Source organism: Heloderma suspectum, chromosome 5, assembly GCF_057233095.1.
Source record: "Heloderma suspectum isolate Gila_16-S chromosome 5, 16-S_ref, whole genome shotgun sequence".
Lineage (NCBI taxonomy): Eukaryota > Metazoa > Chordata > Lepidosauria > Squamata > Helodermatidae > Heloderma > Heloderma suspectum.
Genome location: NC_139462.1, coordinates 231,724,518 through 231,749,294, shown reverse-complemented (window position 1 = coordinate 231,749,294; position 24,777 = coordinate 231,724,518). Strand labels below are relative to the sequence as shown.

Here is a 24,777-nt window from a genome sequence, read left to right as displayed (position 1 = left end):
TCGTTTCGGCGGAAGGAGAGGAGCACACAGCGCACCCAAGGCAAAAACAACTGGATGGGGTGGAAGGGTGTCAGGGAGCCACTGGGGCGACAATGTGTGGGTCAGAGTGGCAAGAAGAAGGGGTTGTGTCAACACACACACACAGAGTGGTGCAGGGGTCCATTTTGACATGCTGGCACTCATCCTGACTGTCCCCATAGCCACACCCAAGGAGAGCCCAAAAGGCTGAGTGGATCCATATCAACAAAGCAGTTTTCATCTCCACCAGGAGCAGGTCTTTTGTAAAGCTAACAGTTCTTAATTGCCCATTCCAGCCCAAAATACTTTGCAACACAACAGGGAACAATATAATATTGTTCCTGGGAAAATTCATTCTTCCCCAGCTACTGGGAGGATTGCGGCTAAGCCCAGAGGGAACAGCGAACTCTGAGGGGAGGCAGCGGCAGCAGAGGAGGTGAGTGAACCTGCTGAGAACAGCCTGGGCTGCTGGGCGGCATAGAAATGTAACAAATGCGTAAAGTGCCCATGCTGCGTTCCTGAGAGCCCTGGCTCCCCTGCACCACTGCGCGCCCACCCAGCCGTGATCCCAGCTCCCAGCAGTGCTGCAGAGGTGGCCCTGACACAGATCCAGAGGCCGGGCCTGCCCTGGGTCCAGCCCAAGACCAGTGTGATGAGCCCAGTGCCCCCAGGATGCAAGGCCAAGGCCAGAGGCCACTTGGGCGGCAGACCGACCCTGTCCCCATGCGCCAGAAGCCCAAGAGCCAAACTGCCCTGCAAACCGCCCGACCGCCTCGTGGAGGCCGTGGCGTCTTTCCCGTCCTCCAGTGTGCTTCAGACTCGGACAAAGGCAGAACCAGAGATTCTGCAGGAAGTGGCAGGAGGAGCAGGGGGATGGAGGAGGCCGTCCGAAGCCTCTCTGCACAAGGTATAAGAGGAGGATGTTGCTGGGAGCGCCCACAGCCGGATCTCCACATTCAAGGCAGGGCCACTGGCCCATCCCTGCCCTGGCAGTGTGCGCACGTGGGCCTGGGCCCCCAAATATGCCCCCACAGCAAGCTAGTCGGCTGCATCCTGATGGACGGATGGTGACGGAAACCAAACGCTGGGCCTGCGTGCTTGCCTCTTCGCACCACAACATCTACTCAAGCCACGCCTTTGAAAACACACCGGTTTTATTGACTGAATTGCTTAGTCCCTTTTCTCTTTAAAAGGACCCAAAGGCCTGTAGTATAAAAACGTACAGAATATAAAACAGGAAAACATAATAAAAACAATGAAAACATCAAGTACAGACCAGCAAAAAAAGTAACGGATGCATAAAAACCCATCATATGACATCAAATGCCTGGGAGTAGAGGCAAGTATTGGCCTGGCGTCGAAAAGATGACCGCGTTGGTGCCAGGCCTCGTTCCACACTCACGGGGGGAAGGGGGGGGTGTGCACCACTGAAAAGCAGTTTATTACAAAGGCATCAGCCTCCAAAGGAAACTGAGCGTGTAAAGCAGGGGCAGGGAGCCCTTTTTTCTGTCAGGGGCCACATTCCCTTGGAGTGATCTGTCAAGGGCCACATGCCAACAGAGGGCAGGGCCAGATCCACCCCACACTCCTTCTCTTTTAGGATCACACCACCCAACATGCCTCTCTCTTTCTGTTTCAACCCCCCCCCCATTGCATCCCCCATCCGTCCATTTACACACAGGCACGATCCTGCCTCCTCTTCCTCACCTCCCCCCACCCCATCTGCGGCAGGCTCAGGGCCCCACTACCAACAGGCGCTAACCAGAGGTTGCAAATACTTCCACCCCAGACCTTTTCGGACGGAAGGGCAGGGTGCTCCATCGGGGACTGCCACTTCAAGGTGCTCGAGGTACCTTAAGGGGGCAGCTCCTGACGGAACCCGCTTCCTCTGCCCCTCGCCCCTTGATCAGGAAAGGTGACAGGGGAAGCTTCAGGAGCTGCTGGGGAGGGGGTGGCCAGGGACAGTGTGGAAAGGGCCCACAGGAGGACCAAGGAGGAGCAAGCAGAGCTGAGGAGGAGTTGAGGCCGTGGGCCGGACCGGAATGCGGCGTGGGCCAGATGTGGCCCACAGCCCGTGCTTCCCCATCCCTGCTGCAAAGCCTGCCCAGGACATCCCGTTGCTCAGCTGCTCCAGAGACCACACAGTGTAACTGCAGTGATGCAGTGGTTTATGGCATACCCATGATGAAGAGGTACCCCTGCCACCCCCCAGCCTGGCAACTTGATATCGGTGGGGTGGAGGAAACAATTTTAGGGCTACAAGTGTGTACAGCTCCCCCCACCCCGGCTGAATAAAAGAGCAATGCAGCGTGTGGCAGGATGGGGGGAGCTGGAGCGCACGCCTTGCCAGGCCTCTTCCCATTCTCGGCTTCTTTGCATCCCTGGGACCTCGGCGCAGTCCCGCCCTCCTTGCTCATCTTCTCGGCCAGTAGAGCACGAAGCCATCGCGGCTTTTAGCGAAGTCAGGCGTGGACTGTTCGTGGCGCGCCTCCACGGTGACAAGCCTCTTCCTCCCTCTTAGGCTGAGCTGGATACAGTCCGACACCTGGACTCGTAGGTCCCGCTTTGTCCTGCAGACACAGAGAAGAGAGGGAGATGTTGAACGGCTAGGCGCTTCATACACTTTGGAAGCACTTCCCGGAGATTTGTGAGGAATTTATTTTGTTTGTTGATTGATTGATTTATGGTATTAGATGCCTCATAAAATAATTTTTTGAGGTGTTTGAGACACAAACAGCAAGTACATGTTTGTGGAGTGGACAATCCCAAGTCTTTTCCTAGCAATGGTATGGTAGGGAGAGGGAATTGTAGGAGGTGTGGGGAAGGAGGAAAGGGGAGGTACTTGTTCACATTTGTGTCCATAGTAAGTATAATATATTGTTAAAGGATGCCAAAATTATTTATTGAAAGAAAAGGGGGGGGGGAGGCTGGAGACAATCCATGAGGACTAGAATCTTATTTTCAAGTGAAAATTGTGATTTTGTAAACTGGGCTGGGGACTTTGGGGGAAGGTCAAATGCACAGTTTAGAAATCCCTAAAATAAATACATAAAACTCCTACATTGTCCAAATGGGACCACTGATGACACAGAAAGGTGCTCCGAGACCTGTGCTATGCCTGCTCTCCACAGGCAGACCACCCTGGATAAAAGTGACACGATAAGCCAGGTGTGCTACAACACTGCACAGCTGCAGGGTGGCATCTATAACCTGAACCAGAGCGACCGTTGCTAGCATTAGCCCCACTACATTTTAGGGTGTTTCCAGATTAGGCTTTTAGGGTGCAATCGATCGGCCTCAGTGATGGAATTTTACACGGGGGGTGAGTGTCCAGCTGACATCATCTTCCGCCCGTAATCCTCCCGTTTTCCCTCTGCTTCTTCCGTCTTTTCTCTCACTGCAGGCAATCCATGTAGGAGAAAAAGACGGAAGAGCTGCACAAGCCCTAGGGATGAGTTGCGCTAAGAGCCATCCATCTGGAAGCCCCCTGGAACAGTAGCACCCCGTGTGTGCTAGGTGCAGTACAGGATGCAGAATGGATCCAGTGGTCCCAGACAAGGGCTGGGGTTGTGGGAGGAGAAGTTAAGAACTGACAGTGAGAAGTGGGGACGCGAATATTCAGGGTGCAGCAAAGATGCTGGTGCGATGAAGCCTAACTTGCAGAAAAAGCCTTGGGTGTGAAGAGGACTTGAGGGTCAGATCACATACTGCAAAATTCTTCCGTGGAGGGAATCACATGCAACACTGATGTAGAATCATAGAAGTCATAGAATAGTAGGGTTGGAAGGGGCCTATAAGACCATTGAGTCCAACCCCCTGCTTAATGCAGGAATCCAACTCAGAGCATCCCTGACAGATGGCTGGCCAGCCTCGTCTTGAGTGCTGTCAGGAGTGCTTCTGAGTGCAGGGAGTGGGAGGGTAGTTCAGATTCTGAAGAAGAACAGCCAGACACGGGGGAGGTATGTTCCCAGGCTAGTCCAGACATGGCTAGGCAGGCTCCTCAGGTTTCAAAGGTCCAGCTGGAGGAGGAAGGCCCCTCTTCACCCCTGCCCCCATGAGAGACAGCGAACAGGGAGAGGCAGGGGCTGGAGAGCCGGAATTACTAGATGCCAGGCGCAGACACAGAGCCAAGAGGGAGAAGGCTGGGACGGAACTTATAAGGTCTACCCGACTGGCCCTGCATGAACAGCAGCGGCGCTTAGAAGCCTCACGAGAGAGAGAGAGAGACCTCCCCCCACCCTTTAAGTTAGGCTAGTGAGACCGCCTTTCTTTCAAATGGTGGGCAATTTTCGTAGCTACCTTTTGAACTCCCTGAAGGCATTTCCTTGCAGACAGAGAGTCACTGAGAATTTGCATCTGTATGACCCTTTGTGGGTATGGATTAAAAGCTGTAGATTGAAGCCTCTCGTCTGTGTTTGATTCGGCATTTGAAGTTCAGTGTGGGCAAAAGGAATCCTGACAAATGCCTCCAGCATGGGAGAGCCCACCACCTCCCTAGGGAATGGGTTCCATTGTCATATTGCTCTAACAGTCAGGACATTTTTCCTGATGTTCAGCCGGAATCTGGCTTCCTGGAACTTGAGACCATTCTTCCGTGTCCTGCACTCTGGGATGATCAAGAAGAGATCCTGGCCTTCCTCTCTGTGACAACTTTCAAGGACTTAAAGAGTGCTATCCTATCTCCCCTCAGTCTTCTCTTCTCAAGGCTAACCATGCCCAGTTCTTTCAGTCTCTCCTCGTAGGGCTTTGTTTCCAGTCCCCTGATCATTTTCGTTGCCCTCCTCTGAACCCTCTCCAGTTTGTCTGCATCCTTCTTCAAGTGTGGCGCCCAGAATGCATGCAGGCACACACACACGCACGCTCTGTTGATGCTGAACACATGATTAAAAGGGGCGGTCAAAGGAGGAACAGCTCATTCTTTGCATCAGTTCTGTGTCAAGAGGGGATTTGGCCCTGGGGGGCTATTCTGAGAGAGGCTCAGACCCCAGCCAGCAGCACTCTGTGCGGTCTTCAGTGCTGCAGAGGCTGATGTGGGAGACATGAGTTTCCCACCTCCATGCTGCAGGGTGCTAATTGTCCTGACCCCAATTATAGCCTGAATCAATGGGGTGTGCCAGTCTGTGCAGCTGCTAACCATGGTTGCCTGCCTACCTCTCTTGGCTCTGGAGGCCTTTCAAGAAAAATGGCCTCCCTAGACCACCAAGTCACTGCTCTGTTGCTGCCCGTTTGTTGTGGCTGGGCTGCACTGTCACTGCACAAATGCGACCGTATTGGCTAGTTAACATTTATTTTAACTTTCCTTTCATTTTTACTTTTTAAGCTTGCTCCCTTACAAGGCAGCTCACGAGTATTTGAAAGCAACTCATGTCCCGCTTTTCTTTGAGGAATCTGAAGCATTAACAGAGGGGTGGGAACTTCAGGTGGGCACTTTCCACCCTCTCCTGCTTGAAAACCAGCTAAAATGTCTCCTCCTGAAGAGTCTGTAGCAGTTTGCAACTGAAATTCGGCAGCAAATGGCTGTGTTTTCTTGCTGCTGCTGCAAGCAACAAAACAAAACGAGAGGGCGGAGGTGCATATTGCCACCCCTGGTCTAACAGCAAAAGATACCAATTAGTCACAATCAGAACATCTCTGAAAAAACAACAGAAATGGAAGAGCAGCAAATGGCATAAGCACGACCCCCCCACCCCCAATAACAACAGCAGGAGAAACAACAGCCATCAGCCTCCTGCAAAGGTCCCCAGGAAAAGCCATGGAAGAAAGTGATCCTCAAGGTGCCCAGGTTCCAATCCATTTAGGGTGGCCTCGGCCATGCTGGCTGGGGGATGATGGAGTCATAGTCCAAGACAGCTGGAGGGCCCCAGGTTGGCAGAGGGAGGTTTCGGGTTTGAAAGGTAAGATGAACCCATGCATTCTATTGACTAGTAGCATCTTTGTGGTCATTGGAGAGCAGCAGCATATTCACTCGACCTTGGACTCAGGACAAATAATAAAAGGCAGCCAGTGGGGTGTAGTGGTTAGAGTGCTGGACTGGGGCTCAGGAGATCTGGGTTCTAATCCCCACTTGTTTGGCCATGAAGCTCACTGGGGGACTTTGGGCCAGTCACTAACCCTCTGCCTCACCCGCTGGGTTGTTGTGAGGATAAAATGATTGTGTACACTGCCTCAAGTTCCTTGGAGGAATGGCAGAATATAAATGTAACGAATAAATAAATACAGTTTTGAAATTAATCCACATATATCAACAGCACAGCTATCCACTTGGGATACTCCCAGATGAGGCTTTTATTGTGCAATTGTCCTGTCTCATTCACGGAATTCTACAGACGTCATCCAGATGTTGCTGACTTCCATCTGTAACCCTCCTGTGTCTTCCCACTGCTTCTTCTGCCTTTTTTCTTACTGCAGAAATTCTGTTAAGGAGGGCAAGACGAAACAGCTGCACAGCCTCTTTTGATCAGTAGTGCTAGGAGCTGCCCATCTCAAAGCGCCACGTAACTATGCCCAGCTGCAAGAAATGCACTTAAGTAAAAACATTTTGCTTTTCTTTAGGAAAATGAACAGGCACTGATTCTGGCAAACCTCCAAGGGGAAGGTGATCCCAAGCTGGGGGCAGCCACACTTCTGACTGTTTTGACCGCTGCTAAGGCCATCCCAAAGGTACCCAGGCCCCCATCTCTGATTGTTTCAGCAGCATACAACCTCTAAACTGAGAGGCTCCGTACAGCCCTCATGGCTAAAACTGGCACCCCTGGGTGGCTGAAGGTTCGGTCATGTCCAAAGCCAGTGTATGGTCATGAGCTGTGGTAAACTCCCCTCCCCAACCTGGTGGGCTCCAGATGGGACTGCAGCTCTCATCATTCCCAGCCAGCATGGCCAGACTTTCCCTACATGCTGACTCTGGTACCCCCGGAAGCCCATTTAGCAGAGTGGCATCTTTTCCAAGCACGTCTAGCGATGGCGAATCCGCCCCCTTCTTTGGCAGATGGATCGGAGTGCTTAGCTCACATCTAAACTTATCCTGAAACCCATCCATCTCTTCCTGGCCAACCGTCACCACGGCAACTGGGTACTAGGTAAGTACCATGGCAACTAGGTCCTGGGCACTTTCTTCCTGCTGTCCAATTATGGCCATGCTACGTTGGAACACGAGGAAAGCACCACCTGGAGCGGATGTCCCATGGCAGCAGGCTGATACGAGAGACCCAGCTGAAATGAACATGGAAAAGATGGAACAATGGCAATGCCTGTGAGAAGTGGGGCAAGAGGGCTGGCTGCCACATGGCCAGAGACCAGGAGGGTGGAGGAAGCCTCAGCAAGCAGGGTAGGAGGAGACCCTGTGGGCTCCAGGTTTTGGAGGCCCTTGGGCAAGACAGCCACAGTGGGCCCCATCCCTCAGTGAATCCCCCTTCTCACCACCATGGCCACATTGGCTAATTCTCCTCCTCTGCTATCAGAGAGCAAGTAGGCAGCCGCATCTCCTGTTCCTGCTCCTCTTCACCACCTCTGCTGTCTGGGCCAGAGCGAGAGGCAGGGGAACAAGCAGGTTGCATTGATGAAGAGGAGGGGCAACTCCAGGGAGCTCTTGCCAGTGGGCCCCTGCTCGGGTGTGGGCCCTCGACAGGTGCCCAGCCATGCCTACCCTTGACGCCAGCCCTGGGGAGAGAAGCATGGTCCAAAGCAGGCAACGCTGAATTGCAGGGAAGGTAAACCAGGTAGGAGGGATCAGAAGCAGGGGAGGTCAGGTTCCTGAGCAGGCAAGCCGAAATCAGTGGAAACAGAGGCATTGTCCAAGTAAAGTGTGTGTGGGGGGTGTCAAAATCCAAGACAGCAGTCCTGGCTTGAAAGGGCCAAAAGCAGTGTTCACCATCCAAAGCAAGAGGGAAGAGGAGCATAAGCAAAGTTCATATGCTCAAGACAAGTTGCTCAGAGTCTGAGGAACAGATGCCAAGACTAAAGCTTGATAGGACCAGGACAGTGATCACTCGGGGAGGGGGGATCTTTAAAGCTTGGGGGGCATTCAGAGCTTGGGGGGGGAATGGTGGGCATTTGGGATTTGAGGCAGCCCCTTTCCCCCTCTTGCAATGGCTTCCAACAGCCTGTGGAGGTGAGTTGTTACACAGTTTGCTCGTCAAGTCCTGAGCAGGGGGAAAATCTCAAATCCTAGATTTCTCCCTCTGGCCCTTCAAAAAGTGGTACACCGCAAAGGGCAACCAATCAGGAATGCTGGAGGCAGAAAAATCAAGAAAAAATAATATTCCTCCATCCATGTACAGTGAGAATGTGCAAGAAGCTTCCAGAAAGAAAAGAACAAGAAGGGGCACTGGAGTAGCGAGAAACAGATGAGAAAGGGCTCTCAACAAAGTAACTGGGCCCAAAGAAACCTAACAGCATGGATAGGGATGTACGTATTTTGTGAAATCCCTTCCGTCTGTGTTCCGTGGATTGTGAGGGGTCTTTCATTCCGTACACTCATCGATGGAACTGAATTTTTAGGGCTGTACAAGAAATTTGTACCACTTGTGCAAGTGCTGTAGGACTTTCTTCTGTCTAAACGTGCATAGGATTGTGCCCTAAAGCTATGATATGTTGGTCTTGTTGGTGTTTGGGCTTCACCGCATTTGCCTTGGGCCCCTCCCACCACTGGCATGCAGCCCCCAAGAGCTTCTCTGGAGCGGAATTTGGCCCTCGGGCAGAAAGAAGTTCAACACCCCTGCGCTAGGCACAAGGTTCTCATTGAACATCTGCCTGAGATCTGCGTAGCATATGGATGCATCATAAATATACCTAGATATCAGAATGAAGTTGCCTGGCCGGAGCGCTGCTTTTCATGTCCTCGGTTGTTTACTTGTGGCTTGCGGGGCACCTGATGATCAGGTTTGCTTACTGTGCTTGGTGGACGGTGGTTAAGAACCCCTGGGTCTCGGTGAACGAAGGCACCACAAAGGGAGCTGTGAAACCGTTCAAGAATTCCGAGCCAGTTATTCTTTCCCCCTTTTTCACAGATTAAACCAGCTAAATGGAAATCAGTTTGCACATTACCAAGGCCAGCATCAAGGGCCCTTTGGGGGGCACCAAAGGAAGGGTGCAATCACTTGCCATTTCATAAACACTCATTGTTAGAAGGAAAGGCCAGCGTTAAGAGCATCCTTCCCCTTCTCTATTCTCTTGATGCAAGGGTGGGCAACTTGTGGGCCTCCAGATGTTTTGGCCTACAGCTTCCATTGGGCTTAGCCAGCATAGCAAATGGTGAGGGATGATGGGAGTTGTAGGTCAAAACACCTGGATGGCCACACCTGTGCCTTAACGCATCTGAAGATAGCCTTTTTCACATGTGGGCTCTTACAGTACCCCTCAGCCCCACCAAAGAGAAGGCACCCTGTCCAATTAAAATGGAGCCCCCACAAATTGTAGCCATCTAAACTTTAGATTCTAACGCTTTCGTTGATTGATTTACCAGTTAAGGCTCGTGGCCAGAGATATTCAGCAACCAAATACACTTTTCAGCAGGAAGGCTTTGGGCTGTTCCAAAGGTTCCTATATCTTAGCACCATTTGGGAGTCTGGGCCCTCTCTTTGCCTTCTTCTGTTCCAAGGATGCCAACAGACTGGCTGCACAGAGATGAGGCAGTATACGTCGCAGCTCTGGGCAGTGTCCCCTTGCCATTTGGAGTGAGAGGAGTTTGGGTTGGGGGATCAGTGCTTTGATTCATTGACCTGTCTAGAGGGTGGGGAGGGGAATTCCTTTGAGAGCAACCCCCTTCCCCTCGCCTGACAAAGTGGCTCGTCTGCCTCCCCCTTTGTGCATCACGTGTGCTGCCATCTGGAAGGTGACCTCTGACCCTGGCTCGGCGCACTTCTTTGCGAGTGGGGTAATTGATCCCCGTGGTCAGCATCTGTCTTTGGCGAGCCTCCTGCCCACCTGATGGGTCCTTGAAAGGGGACTGAGAAAAAGGACAGGCTGGAATGGGAATGCCTGGGAATCTCCCCCTCTCCCTTCCCCTCCTTGCAGGGGGCTTGGAGCACAACGTGTGTGTATGTGTGTGCGTGGCAAATGCTAGTGCCCAGAGGCAATTTGCTCAGGTGTAGACTCACAGAAGGAACCCAGAGGTGTTGGGAAGGAAAGAGATAATTTAGGCAAGCTTGCTCCGACCTGGCACCCTCCAGTTGTGTTCGAGTGCAACTCCCATAATTCCCAGCCAGTCATAGTCCAACACATCTGGAGGGTGCCAGGTTGCACTCAACATCAGCCTAGAAAGGCTGATCTAGGCTGACAATTGCTGTCTTTGTCAGGTGCAATACCTCCCTTGGCTTAAGCAATGGGAGCTGGAAATGCAGAGAAGTCATTTGCTGTATTCTCAGAAGCTAGAGAGTCCAGGCCTGGGAATGTATGGATCGGCACATCTACTGTGATGGGTGGAAAATGGCACCACAGATGGGGTCCCTGGACTATCTCAGTTTCCACGTTGGAGGAAAAGAAGAACAACACGTCAGATGCAAGAGGCAGATCTGCCCAAAGTCGCAGCCCCGGAACCTGCTTTCCATGCCCCAGAGCATGTCTGGTAAGAACAATAAGAGCACCTCTAGGCATGCGCACAGCGCCTTTCCCTCCTCACTGGCTAATCACAGCCAGTAAGGGCTTCCAACCCGAGAGGACCCTTTAGAAGTGCAGCTTGACTGCCTGGCCCTTCTCCTCTGCAAAATTAAGCACCTGAGGGGGTGACGTCACTTCCCGCCCCTGTCTACAGGGACCCACCTTTGCTCTCTCCTCCCTGCCCTGGCCCCCAAGAAAGCAGATGCCCTGATGGAGCACAGCAGACCAAGGGCACCACAAAGCCCTGTAAACTGCCCGGAGAGCTTTGGCTACTGGGTGATAGAGAAATGTAATGAATGAATGAATGAATGAATGATACACTGGGAGAAACCAGCCCCAGGCAGCTCACATGGGCACCAGGGAAAACAAAGGGGCCATTATGGGCATTCAAGCATCCTTATACTGCACTATTTTTAGACTGGCCCTGCTGAGCAAAAAGAAGCCGCCCTCTGCAGCCACCAAGGAGACAAGACAAGGGCTTCGAGGGTCAGCAAGCAGCCAGGCCTGGACATGCCTGGAGGAGGAGCGAAGTCTGTGGGGCTGTGGGTTATCAGGTGGCCAGCACCTGGGTCGAAGGCATGGGGGCAGAGGGGATGGAGGCCTGTGGGGGGGAGTGCGTGAAGCTGCCTCGTGCTCCAACGAACCCAGTGCCACCTACTCCAACTGGATGTGGTTCTCTGGGGCAGCTGGGGTGGGTGTGTGGCAAGGCAGATCAGCAAGCAGGGCTGATTGTCAGGTGGCGTGCAGCAGGTAGGCCAGGGATCCAGGCTCCCAATGTTTAACTGCAGTGATGACCTCAAGGGCTCTTTCCCCTGCTAGGATCTATAGGTCAGCCTTCCCCTGCCTGGTGCCCTCCAGCTGCAGTGAAGGCTGGTGGCTCCGATGTCCGTGAGGCAGTGCATCTGCGCCGGATTTCAGCCAGAACCAGTCAGAACTCTAAAGGAGCTCTCCAAGGTGCGAAACCAGACTTCTGACTGGTTCTGACTGAGACCCAGAGCAGATTCACCACCCCACTGACATCGGAGCCACCAGCCCCCACGGGATCAGATGTCCCATTCTGGGCGTGCCACCCAAGTGGCGGCCAAAGAAAAGGCCCGCTCTGTGGGCACGGGTGGCGCTCTGGCTATGGGACACCCCTCAGACACACTTGGATGATGCCTGCATGACTAACGCTGGGTGCCAGGGAAGTAACATTCTTCCAGGCTCTAAAGAGATGGCTTATCCTACCTATGACTGTTGCTGTTTTACTTGTTGTCCTGTTTCCAATTTCAATTTTTATTGTTGCTTTGTTTGGGATTTGGCTTTGGGATTTGATTTTTAATTTGGCATTTTAATTATTTTACTGTGACTGTTGCTAGCCCCCTTCAAGAACAATTTTATTCAGAAACACGCAGTAGAAATGTGTGTGTGTGTTTTTTTAAAAAAACACCATAAAGAAATAAACATATTTCTAGAGGAAGGCCAGGATCTCTTCTCAACAATGGAAGCAATGACCTAAGGAGCTGGTGGGCTCTCCCACACTGGAGGCATTCAAGACGAGGCTGGACAGCCATCTGTCAGGGATGCTCTGACTTGGATTCCTGCATTGAGCAGGGGGTTGGACTCGATGGCCTTGTAGGCCCCTTCCAACCCTACTATGATAAGCATACTATGATAAACCAAGCCATGTTGACCACTGTGAATCAGTGGGCAGGGACTTTTAAAACAAGAACTTTAATGTTCCCTGATAGCTGGGAACCTCGTTCCAGCCTTTGGAATGCAGCATCTATCAGAGTTTGTGGAAGGAGATTCCTTTGGATAAAAGGAGGGGCAGCGGAAAGGTTTGGAGCCAGGTTACCGTTTGAATAGCAGAGACTCAGCAAGCAAGCTGGGAGTTTCAAGATGGAGTTAGCTGAAAAGGTTCAGCTTCCCTCCCCCCTCCCCCTTTGCTTACAAAATTGGATCCCCACACCCTCCTTTTTGTATGACTGGGGACTTCCATGTTTAAACACCCAGGACTGACACTGTCACATCTAGTTTGGCCCTAAGTAGCCGGGGGTTTAATCTGCTTCTGTTTGAGTTCGTAAAAAATGGTTCATTATTTTAAAAATGTTTTGGTTTATTTTTATTATTAAAAGAATACAGCTTGGATTTTAATTAGTTTTTTTTTTAATCCTGTGTTTTTAGATTGTCTATTACTGTAAATAATTTTAATTTTGCAGGGAGCTGCCCTCAAAGGCCTATTGGGCAATATTTGGCAGGATGCAAAGCCAGAAAACAAATAAGCAGACACATTTATTCTGGATAGCATTTGGCTGCCATTTCAACTGTAGGCTGCTATGCTTTTTTTTTTTAAGTGGCTGCTCTTTTTCAATGTGCATTGTTGTTGTTGCTGTTGTTGTTTTAAATGTGCTTTTAATTTATTTTTCAATGCGAGCCACTTTAAAAGCAGCAAACGGGTCTATTTTCCACTTATCTAGTGACCTGTGTGTTTCACGGAAGAATGGAGCAGGTTTGAGTAAACAGCTCGATTTTATCTTTTCAAAAAGGGAGAATCTACCATTGTCTGTTTCTTCTTCCCAGCAGACCAACCCGTGGGAGGCTCCCAGGTGTCAGTTGTAACTGCCTCAGTACCTGGCAGAGCCTCATTTGAATGCCTGCGGCCCCCTTCCACTCCCCATCTGAAGTCTCTAACCAAATGCAGACTCCATGGTTCATACATCAGCCCATTTCTTTCTTACTGCCCACTTTTGCTTTGCTCACCATCTTGCCCGATGAAGACTCCTACAAAACTTAAAAGTCTGCACATTATTTTCTGACAAAAGTAACAACAAAAGGGATTTAAAAAACAGCTGCAAAAGCCCAAATAAGACCAAAAAGACAGTTGCATTGATGTTTTGTTGTTTCTGAAGCATTTCGGGAACATCTCTTTATGAAGGGAAATTCTTGATTTCATCCCAAACTTGCACAGAATGTCTTGTTTTGAACTCACTCAAGGAAGACTCACACTATTTACTTGGCCTAATAAAGGTATTATTGCCCTTATATGGACATTAGCATTTTTCTTTGTGGATTTTTCCTTTGGCCAACGTGGCTACTTTTGCTTTCCAAAAAAATAATTAATTAATTATAGGAGGCGGCTGACCTCCCACTAGGTGAAAACGACGTGCAGTGGAGCCTAGAAGAAATGCACAGCAACCCTAGGATCCTGACATCTGTTTCCAGGGGCACAGGGCTGGTGTCAAGGGCTGGAATGGCTGGGCACGAGCTGAGGGCTCACACCCCAGCAGGGGCCGACTGACAAGAGCCCCATGACCGGAGTAGTTCCTTCCCTCCATCATGGCATCCTGCTTGTTCCCCTGCCTCTCGCTCTGGCCCAGAGAACGGTGGTGGTGAGAAGGAGGACCACAGATGCCATGGCCTGCTGGCTCCCTGCCTGCCAGGCAAGCCAGTGGGAGCCATGATGAGGAAGCAGAGGCGGTGGAGGAGGGGCAAAAGGAGCTGTTGAGAGTGGCCCAAGAAGGCCGGCTGGCTGCAGGAGGGGCCCACTGAGAGTGTCATGCCCAAGGGCCCTCAAAACCCTGGAGCCCAGAACAAGCCACGCCAGCCGTACAGAGAGGTGCCACAAGCCCCCAGCAGCCTGCCCCCAGTGTGGTCTCAGGGCCGGTGTGCGCCTCCTCCCCCTCTGCCCCAGACCCCGCACACACTCCCTCCTCTTACTGTAATGCCTCTGTTCCTTTTCTTCTCCTCTCTCTTCCCCCCCCCCCCGGCTCACTATTTAATATCTCGACCTGTTAATGAGGTTTCTAGCTGTTCCCTAGCAACCATCTCCTTGGCTCTCAGACATCTGCAAAGTGGGGCATGTATGCTTCCCTACTCTGGCGGCTTGTGAAGATGAAGAAGTGCAGAGTCGGGCGACTCTGCAGACAACCCACAAGCTGGGAGGAACGGCACCTGCGCAGCGGGAAGGCCGAGCTCCAATGCCAGCAGCCCCCGCCCCCACCCCGGTGGCAGGGGAGGATGGTGGCTCTGATGTCCGAGGGGTGGTGGATCCACTCTGGGTTTCCATCAGAGCCAGTCAGACCTCTACAGCAGCTCTCCAAGGTGCGGAAGCATGGAATGGACTCAAGTGCACAAAGCTTTCATGCCATCGTACCTGTGTCAGTCTTTAAGGAGTTACAAGATTCTTGGCTGTTTTTGCTGCAGCAGACTACCCTTATGGAAACTGGCACAAGAGACCTTTACCCTTCCCTCCTCTGGACATAGAGACTGTGGACCCCCAACTGCTCTGAGGCTCAAACAAACATCTATCAGGCATGTTTGTTTGTTCAGCTTTTAAAAGCTAGTTTCTGCCTTTCATGGCTGAGGGGGGAAAAAACACGGTAAAATATCTCCACATTCTCTCTGCCACAACTTTTTTAAACACTTAAAAGCCAAATTATTTGGAAAAACGTAAGAATAACACATCAGGCAAATCTAAACAACGAATGTACCCTATTTGCACAAATTAATCCAATCACGGAACTTGAGTTACCTGCACCAGGGAATGAGAGTTTTAAAAGATGCACACAGAATATACATGCCTGCCTATGGAACACTACCCCAGTCCTGGTGCCAGACTGAAATGCACAAGCTTTGTGCAGCATGGACAAAACGATTCTCTCTGTGTGGTAACACCTTCCTTTTCAAGGACACATTTTCACTGTCAGGGCTTCAGAAGTGTAAATTAAAGTCTCACCTAACAGGTGATCATATCCCAAATTGCTGTTGCTTCACGTCTCGCACTCGGAAATGGCACAAACCGTTTCACAGGAAAAGTGCAACATGTCCAGCAAATCTTTTATGCAGCTTGTGTTAATTATGCATTAGTTTTCAACTGTAATTAAAAATACATGCAGACACTCTGAAAGAGCTAAAGAGTCTATTCTAGTATACTCCCAGTTGTGAGATCCACTCCCGCTGTGGCTCATTAAATATTTCTGGAGGTCTCTTGCCAACATTGGGATGCTGCGTCTGTCTGCGCTATGTAGTTATAGCATTTACAACAGTGTCACTGTCATGGCTGTTCCCAAAGAGCCCTGGAATTGTAGCTTGGTGAGGTGCTGAGAATTCCCTGTTAGAGATTCTCTAGAAATCTGGAAAGAGGGAATGGCTGTAAAACCAATTTAATACTGGAGAGGATCAATTACAGCCTCAGAAAGCAAAACCTTCCTTGCAAATGCCTTGTTTCAGCATTTGGGCTCTAACTGGGACTGGCCCACAAGATGTCCTTGTCCTAAGCAGCTGCACCACACATCCCAAAGGGCGAACCCGGGGTCTTGTGCAAAGGAGGCTCTCCGAGGAAGAACGGAAGAAGAGCCCTCCTGGATGAAAGCAGAGGCCCATCCAGTCCAGCACTCTGTTCCCACAGTGGGCAAACAGATGCCCCAGAGGGAAGCCCACAAGTTGGACATGAGTGCAAGAGCGCCCTGAAGCCCATGTTGCTCACCCTGCCTCCAATGCTACAGCTAGCATATAGCCATCACGACTATTGAGAGCCTTGCCCTCCATGAGTGCACGACAAAGGATGCCAGAGCAAACTTCTCAGGTCCTGCAGGGCACCCACTGGTGTGGGCGAACGGTCTGGGGCCAACCCTGCGGTAAGAAATTGCAGTGGAAGATGAGTGGGAAATGCAAGAGCAGAAATGGTCTATGGTCGGTGGAGGCTTCTCCATTCAGCACCACGGCCAGCTCCTGAGGAAAGCTCTCCACTCTCTTTTGCGAGGAGGGCAACGGGGGGGGGGGGGGGACCGCAGGCCAGCCGGGACCCTGAGCTCAGGGCTCCCTCGGAGGCCCGTCCCGCTGAGTTCCGTAGGGCTTGCTCCCGAGTCAGTGCAGGTGGGATTGCGCCTAAGGGGGTTCTCCAGTCCACGCAGGCTGCAGCACCCAAGTTGCTTTCAGGAAGAGTAATGTGATTTATTTTTTTAGCACAACGGCGGGATGGAAATGTTGTGTTCGACAGTGGCTGGCAAGAAATTCGTACCACAAATTTCAAAATTCGCGACAACAGTAGTACAGTGAAGAAACATAAAAGAGGTGTTGTGGAAGAGTCTGCTTATATCTATGTAGGTCAGCCCCTCCCAACCTGGGGCCCTCCAGAGGCGTCGGACTGCAAGGACTGCAATCCTCCCCAGTTGGGGATTATGGGATTTACAGTCCGACGCCTCTGGAGGGCCCCAGGTTGGGAGGGGCTGATGTAGTAGGCTAAAGAAAAGGGCACCCCTACACAATCTCCTTCCCCAGCTGATGGAAAGTAAAAAGCAACAGATCTCCTAGGGAACAGTGTCCCCCAACTGGGGTGTAGTCCCAGAAAAGGATCCAGGCCTCCTGACCCACCTAGCATCCACCTGTGTTGGACACAGAAAAGGGCCTCTCCGTTAGATCTTAGGGGGCAGGCAGCATAGTATGGGAGGAGGCAGTTATGCAAGTACCTTGGATCCAAGCCATTTAGGGCAGGGGTAGGCAATGTGGTGTCTGTGGGCACTAATGCAGCCCCAGACACCTTTCTTGGCACCCACCAAGGTGTCCTCCCTTTCCCACTTTTTAAATAATTAACACATTTCCTTCCCAACAGCTGGGATTGCTGTGAAATAGGTTTCTGTTGGTGCAGAAAACTGTGGGCTCAAAGGAGTGGCTCAGTATATTGGGGCTTAGACCCCACCTCTGCCTCGTACCCAGTCTTTGGGGCAGATTGCTTGTCCTTTGGATGCCTCCCGCAGCAGCCATTTGGTGGTGGTGCCCATCACTATTTTTCAAATTGCTAAATGTGCCCACAGCCCCAAGAGGCTGCCTACCCTTGCTCTAGGCCTTTTTAGGTACTTTGAATTCTGCCAGGAAACAGGCTGGTGAGCAGTGGCACTGTTCTGAAATGGGCATAACATGCCCATATGTCTGAGTTCTTCTGAAGACTGTCATTCTCAGTTAATGTGGCATGAAAAGCCAAAGACAGACACATTCACATCAAATGTACATTCTAGCCAAGGTTCTTCAGGACCGAGGGCAGCCTGGAGGCACATGATGCAGCAACCTTGCCGAAGCTGGCCATAGAATCTCAAGAGTCGGAAGGGGCCTCGGAGGTCATTCAGTCCACCCTCTGCTCAATGTGAGATCTGCAATGCAGGATGCAACTACAGCATCCTTGACAGGTGGCTGCCCAGCCTGCTTCGATGCCTCCAGGGGAGCAGAGCCCGCCATCTCCCAACCCAAACCGTTCCACTGTCAGTTAGTTCATACCATTAGGAAATTTCTCCAAATGTTTAGCTCAAATCTGCTTCCCTGCAATTTCCACCCACTACTACTAGTTCTATCCTCTGGCAGAATAGAGAGCAAATCTGGGTGTGGACCGGACTGCCTGAGAACAGTGCGAGCTCCAGGTTTTTGAGGGCCCTTGGCCAAGATGCCATCAATGGGCCCCCTTGGAGAGCTCCTTTAGAGATCTGAGTGGTTCTGACTGAAACCCGGAGTGGATTTAGCACTCCACTGACATTGGAGCCACCAGCCGCCACTGCTTGGTATAACGCAGCCTCTTGTGTTCCAAGGGGGATGAGTGACTTTCATGAGGATTTTCAGATATGGGCCAATGAACAGCCTATCCCGAACCCTGAGCTGCAAAGTGTTTTTCTCAGAGTCCACAAAACAGCAGCCCAGATGGGAGGAGGGCAGCGCTCCTCATGACAACAGGGAAGGGTTAAGAGCAGGCCCACAAATCCTGTCCTGTCCTTTAACACTCAAGTATCTGAATAAGGTGCTCTGTAAAATGCCTCCCAGGTCTTGTGCTCAATTGTGCCTCATTCTGTTGCTTCCCATGTCAAGGTTCATCCCTCAAACAGGAAAATATCAACGGAGTGCATCTCAGCGTGGGTAGAGTGCCTTCCTTTCTAGAGCCAAGCAATAATTTCAATCCCCCCCACCTCTAGGAAGACAGGTAAAGGCTTCCAGGCTACTAGCCAGGAGTTCCAGGCAAACAACAACACTGTGGGTGCTGTTCCTCAATAGGGGCTAGAAACTTGTCATTAAAAGAGCTGATATTTGCAGGAAGCTACTGGAGTTTCAAATTCTGCATCATCAGCCAAATACTGCACAGCTCCAGGGGCTGCTGTTGTTGTGGGCATGCTTTTTTGTTCTCCCTATGCTTGACTTCTGTACACACACAAGCCCCTAGAGAGCCAGTACCGCCCCCCTGCCCCGGCCTATCGCAGCAGTGGCAGCTGTCTGACAGTCCATCACTTCCAACCTGCCAGAACTGTGCAGCAATTCCTCACAATCTCCTTTGTAAAGCTCCAGAGAGATGCACAGAAAACAGACCCCCGCCCATCCTACCTCCCCTTCCATCACTCTTTTCTTCTCTGCACCCTGTCTGTCTCAGGCGTGTGCCAGCAGCTGCCAGCAGCAGATGGCGGCGGCTTGACCCCGTGGCACAGGGGGCTTCTGGAGAAGGATTCCATCTGTCACCTGCTGCTATGGTGCAGGGCCCAGACTGCATCCGCCCAGCTCATCTCGCCCTCTCGGCCAACGTGGGTACAGCACACCTTCGCAACATGGTGGCTAGGCTGCTGCAATGCGCTTGACGTGGAGCAGCCCGTGAAGGGCATCCGGAAGCTTCTGTTGGTGCAATATGTGGCGAGTAGGCTGCTAACTCACAATGCAATGGTCTCACAATTGCATCACCCCAAGACTGAAAGACCTGCACAGGTCGCCAATTGCTTTCTGGTCTCAATTCAAGACGTTTACTGCTCTTCAAGGCTCAGAGGGGGCAATTCTATGCATGTTTAGACAGAAAAAGGTCCTACAAACCCCATGGCTGGCTGGGGAATGCTGGGAGTTGTAGGACTTTTTTCTGTCTAAACATGCACAGGATTGCGCCTTAAATGGCTTAGGATCTGGCTATTTCAGGGACTGCCTGTTCCAGCAGGAACCTGCTCGGTTCAGCAGGAGAATCATAGAATCATAGAATAGTAGGGTGGGGAGGGGCCTACAAGGCCATTGAATCCAACTCCCTGCTCAGTGCAGGAATCCAAGTCAGAGCATCCCTGACAGATGGCTGTCCAGCCTTGTCTTGAACGCCTCCAGTGTGGGAAAGAGAGGCCCTCTTGAAGACACCCTTGCTTGAGGTAGCCCACTTGTCAGACACGCAGGAAAGGGCTTTCTCCTGCGTCACCTCCCCAGCTCTGGGACACACTTCCTGTGGAGCTGTGACTGCTCCCCACACTCTCTGCCTTCAGGAAGGGGGTCGACACACATCTTTTTAACTTGGCTTTTAAAAACGTCGTGATGGTTTTCAAGCGTGCAACCCTAGGCATGGCCATGCCAGCTGGGGAAGTGGGAGTTGTAGTCCAACAGATCTGAAGGCGCAAGGTTGCCTAGCCCTTCTTTTAAAAGGCTCCCCCCACCCATTCTTGCAGTTCCGTGAGTTAATTATGGGCTGTGTGAAGGAGGACTTCCTTTTGCCAGTCAATACAACTGGGTGCGCCAATGTTCTGAGCATTACGAGGGAGGCAAAACCATCTCTTTGTACACGCTCTCTCCAGCTGTTCATAGTTATATAAACCTGTCATGTTCCATTCTCCTTGACCTTTTTTTAAAACTTAAGAGCCCCAAATGTTTTAACCTTTTCTCAGCAAAAGCTGCCCTAAGCCTTTGATCATTTCCTGCCATTTTAAAATAATTTAAACAAGCTTGCCCACCCACTGTAACTCCAGTTCTACGATACCCTTTTTTGATCTATCACAGTATTCAGGATGGGGTCAGCCACACCAAGGACTTCGAAAATGGCATTCAAAATGGCCACTGAGGTGTCATGGTTAGAATGTGGGAGGACCCAGGTTAGAATCCCCACTTGGCCATGATGCTCAGTGGGTGACTTTGAGCCAGTCACGGAATCTCAGCCTAACCGACCTCACAGGAGTGTTGTGAGGATAAAAACAGCGAGGAGGTTCATGCATGCCGCCTTGGGTTCCTTGGAGGAAAAGGCGGGGTATAAATGTAATAAATACATACACACACACACACACACACACACACACACACATGCTGTTCTTCACTGTTGGGAGAGGCAAAAGATTCAACAAAACAAAAGACTGAACAGAATATTGCCTGTCCAGACTACTTCTACATCAGTTGGGAACTGATATTCAGCCTGTCCCAAGAACAACATCTCTGCCAGCCAAAAAAGGACATCAAAGATGCAGCTAAGCTGCCCTCTCTTGGCAGGGACTTCCAGAGTCTGGGAGCGGCCACCGAGAAGGCCCTGTCGTGTGTTTTTTCTGTCTAAACATGCGTGGGATTGCGCCCTAAATGACTGAGAGTGTTGGAAGCGCTTCTCACACACATGATCTTAGTAATCCTTATGACCCTGTAAGGTAGGTCACTATTATTATCCTATGCACTCCAGACTGGCTGTGAGTGTGTGTGTGTGTGTGAGGATGATTGAAGAGCAGAGCGTGCCTAAGGCCACCTAGTGAGCAGACCTGGGGAGCTATCCACTGGTTTGCAGTTCAGTCCTTAGCCACTGCAGGGCAAGCTGGGTTTGAGAGACATCCCCAGTTCATATCCAATACAGCGCCCACTCACCCCCTGCCCACTGCTCAGGAAGATGGGGCCGCTGTCTCTTTAGGATTGTTTTCTCCATCCTGGTGCCCTACAACACCCAGAATCCCCAATGACTGCTCTGGCTCTGATGCCAGTGGGATGGTGAATCCACTCCGGGTTTTAATCAGAACCAGCCAGAGCTCTAAAGGACCTATCCGGATGGGATCCCAGACAGGCCTGGGATTGTGCCACAAGAGTCCCCTTGTTGCAGACCAACGAGGGAGCCTGACTTGGAAGCTCTTCCAGTAAGGGACCTAGCTCAGTGGTAGAGCAGCTGTCCCAGGTTCGATCCCCGGCTTCTCCAGGAAGGGCTAGGAAAAAAACCTGCCTGAAACCCAGGAGAGCCTTTGTTGCCAGTCAGTGTGGACACTGCTGGGCCAGATGGACCAAGGGTCTGACTCAGTAGAAGGCAGCTTCCGACTTTCCTACGGAGGCAAGGTGTGTTTCTTAGCAACTGTGCATTTGCTATGCCACACAGACAGTCCAGAACCACTCGTCTCCCCCGGTTACTGACTCACAACCCCCCAGTTCACCCAGGAGTGAATGGGGGGAAGGCAAGGAGAAACATGCGCTCCTTCGCCACCCTTGCTGGGGGGCCATGACAGGACTGTGAAAGGATGGGATGGGATCACTGCATTGTGCTCTGGAGGCGGTTACTACGGCGACCAATTTGGCGCACTGAAACAGAAAAGGTGGCGGGGGGGTGGGGAAAGCAGACGCACGCAAGGCTGAGGCCTACTCTCACAGATGGATAAGGGGATGGCGCAGGAAAAGCATAAGGTCTGCACAAGCCTGATTCAGGTAATCCCTTCAGGAACTTATAAGGATTTTAATGTATAGGAAATCTGCTCTCAGTATAAATATAAACATGGCAGTGTCCTACACGTTCCTCTGTGCTGTAAGTATTTATCATCCTACATTGGCTTTCCACAACCTGGCGGCCTCCAGATATGTTGGACAACAGCTCCCATAATCCCCAGCCAGCACTTGGGGATTATGGGAGTTGTTGTCCAACACATCTGGAGGCCGCCAGGTTGTGGGACACTGGTCCTACGTACTTCAAAAATTGTACATTATACGTGCACATAAAGATGTGTATATGGTTGGTTACATTTTATAGGTTTTAAGAATATATCTATATATCTTTACCACATTCATATGCTTGTTCTTTAAAATGGCAATGATAGAAAAGAACTGCACAAGCCATTCTGCATCAGAAACACAGCCAGCCACACACCTCTTCTGCTCCTGTTCCATCCATCACTCCCGCAACGTGCGTTCCCCAGGAGCCGAATTTGTGTGGCATGCGAATTTCGGCAGTGCCCATTCTCTGGAAAGGAGGCTTGAGAGCTGCCCCCTGGCACTGAACGCGCAGAGACCCTGCTTAGGAAGCGGGAGAGGCGAGGGCTCTCCTGGGGTCAAGGGAGAAGGGAGGGTCCCAGCTCAGACGCCTCTCTCCCGCCCTCTCCTCTGCTCCATCTCTGGCAGGTCTGCACGAGGGTGCAGTGGGTCAAGAGCAGCTCTCTGTAAGCCCACCGCAGATGGGGGCCCCATCTACTCCAAGCGCAGGGCTGTGCTTTGCACCAGAGACAGCTGGAGGGCCAAATGAACCCGCGTGCCTTTGCACAATACCTAATGAAGGGGATTAATGTGGAGGGGGCATGGGGGGGGAGAAGGCAGGACTAGAGCTTACACGGCGTCATCCTGTCACCACATGCATCCTTAGCACCAGTGGACGCTGGTGGCTCCAATGTCCAGTGATTCTGCTCCGGGTTCCAGTCAGAACTAAAGCTTCCAGTCAGAACTATAGCTAGCTGTCCATGTCCCCCCACCCCACCCCGCAGCGGGGCAATCAGCCGGAAAGGGGTCTTTGGTGAGAAAATGCTGGAGGGTGAGTATGAAGAAGCCCCTCCCGCATGTGGGCCTCCCACTGTAGGCTGTAGCCTCTGTGGCTGCATTTGTAATAGCCGTGAGGCATATTTATTGCGTTAAGCCAGCGGTGGGCGACGCGAGGTCCGCAGCGGCAAAAACTCAACTGTTTGCAAGCTAAAGTTGGCTGTTGTGGTGTTCCATAATGGTTTGCCACTGAAAATTGGTGGCAAATTGGCAATATTTTTGCCACCACTGTGGGGCACCGCTGATGGTGGAAGAAGTGCAGCCTGCTTGGGGGGGGGAGGTTTGGGCAGGGGAGGGGGGAAATGGCACCTGGACTTCCCATAGTTGCCCACTCCTGCTTTAAGCCAAAGGCCTTTGCAAAACAAAGTTCGTTTTGTGTTTTAATGTCTTGAACACCGTTCCAATATCTCTTGATGTGGAGCAGTTTATAAATGCTAAAAGATCTAAGGAAAAAGGATAAACCGGAGGTCCACTGCGATTTTCTGGGGGCTGGACAGGTTTGCGTGCACAGATGCCAAAGAGTTGAGAACAGAGGATGTATTTGTAAAAGGGACCCCTGTCAACTGTGTACTTCGATTCACTGCACAATCCTGTGTGTGTCTACTCACAACTAAGTCCCAATGACTTCAGTGGGGTTTACTCTGAGATAAATGTGTATAGGACTGCAGATTTAGGGAACAATCCTGTGCATGTTTAAACAGAAAAAGTCCTATAATTCCCAGCATTCTCATGCTGGCTGGGGAAAGCTGGGAGGCACAGGACTATTTTCTGTCTAAACAGTCACAGGATTGCATCCTTAAAGGGGTTAACTGGAGTTGCCACGTTTCAAGTACCATCAGAGAAGTTCTAAGGCCAAGGAGAAGAAGAAGGACTCCAACTCTAAATGCCAAATCCATCCTCAAGATGTCAGGTGAAGTCTATGACCCATCAATGGCTGGGTTGCATAGGAAAAGGAGTCCCATGACCCTAAATATTGTGGAAGTGCATGCCAGAGCTTAACCTGAGCTGAGACTCAAACCTGGTTTTAGTACATCCATTTATTTATTGGAAGGTGAACCTCCCAGATTTCTTGCTGTGCTTCACAGCAAGAAAACCAAAATAGCTCTTCCAGCAAGATCTCTATGATCCAGGAATTTGGGAGCAAAGCTGGATTCTCAAAAACAGCCATTTTTAAGAACATAAGAATATCAGAAGAGCCCTGCTGGATGAGACCCAGGGTCTATCTAGTCCAGCATTCTGTTCACACAGGGCCAGCCAGCTGCCCACGGGAAACCCACCATCAGGACACGAGTGCAACAGCACCCTCCCGCCCACGTTGCCCAGCAACTGGTGCACCTGGGCATCTTACTCTATATAAAATTCATTAATTCATTTTTAAAAATCACCCACCTTCTGAAGTGGTCCACCAGGACACCCACCAGCTCCCCAGCCCGGTTGTCATTTGCTGGCTGCATTTTATGGAGGCACACCACCAGACCATCGTGGTTCTGCATGTGGAACACTACCAGCTGATCCTCGCCACTGCTCACACTCACCCCTGTCACCTATTGGGATACACAGATCATAGAGATCTCACCCCTCTGCCATCTGGAGCCAGAGAGGGCCAAGGCAACAATGGGAACGATGCCTAACGCTAATAAATAGTGTTTTGTTTTGTTTAAAGAT

The 24,777-nt window shown here is 51.2% G+C and overlaps 1 protein-coding gene across 2 annotated transcripts in view; it reads right to left on the bottom strand.

Moving 5' to 3' along the window:
* Window positions 1-1,157: 1,157 nt before the first annotated feature.
* Window positions 1,158-24,777, bottom strand: part of MYO1G (myosin IG) — an 84,147-nt gene continuing 60,527 nt past the window's right edge. For both annotated transcript variants that reach the window (XM_084859591.1, XM_084859592.1), the window contains exons 21-22: window positions 24,502-24,656; window positions 1,158-2,588 (exon numbers count right to left, since the gene is read on the bottom strand). In XM_084859591.1, the coding sequence (XP_084715717.1) occupies window positions 2,432-2,588; window positions 24,502-24,656 (312 nt within the window). In that variant the 3' untranslated portion in view covers window positions 1,158-2,431. The remainder of the gene's footprint in view (window positions 2,589-24,501; window positions 24,657-24,777) is intronic.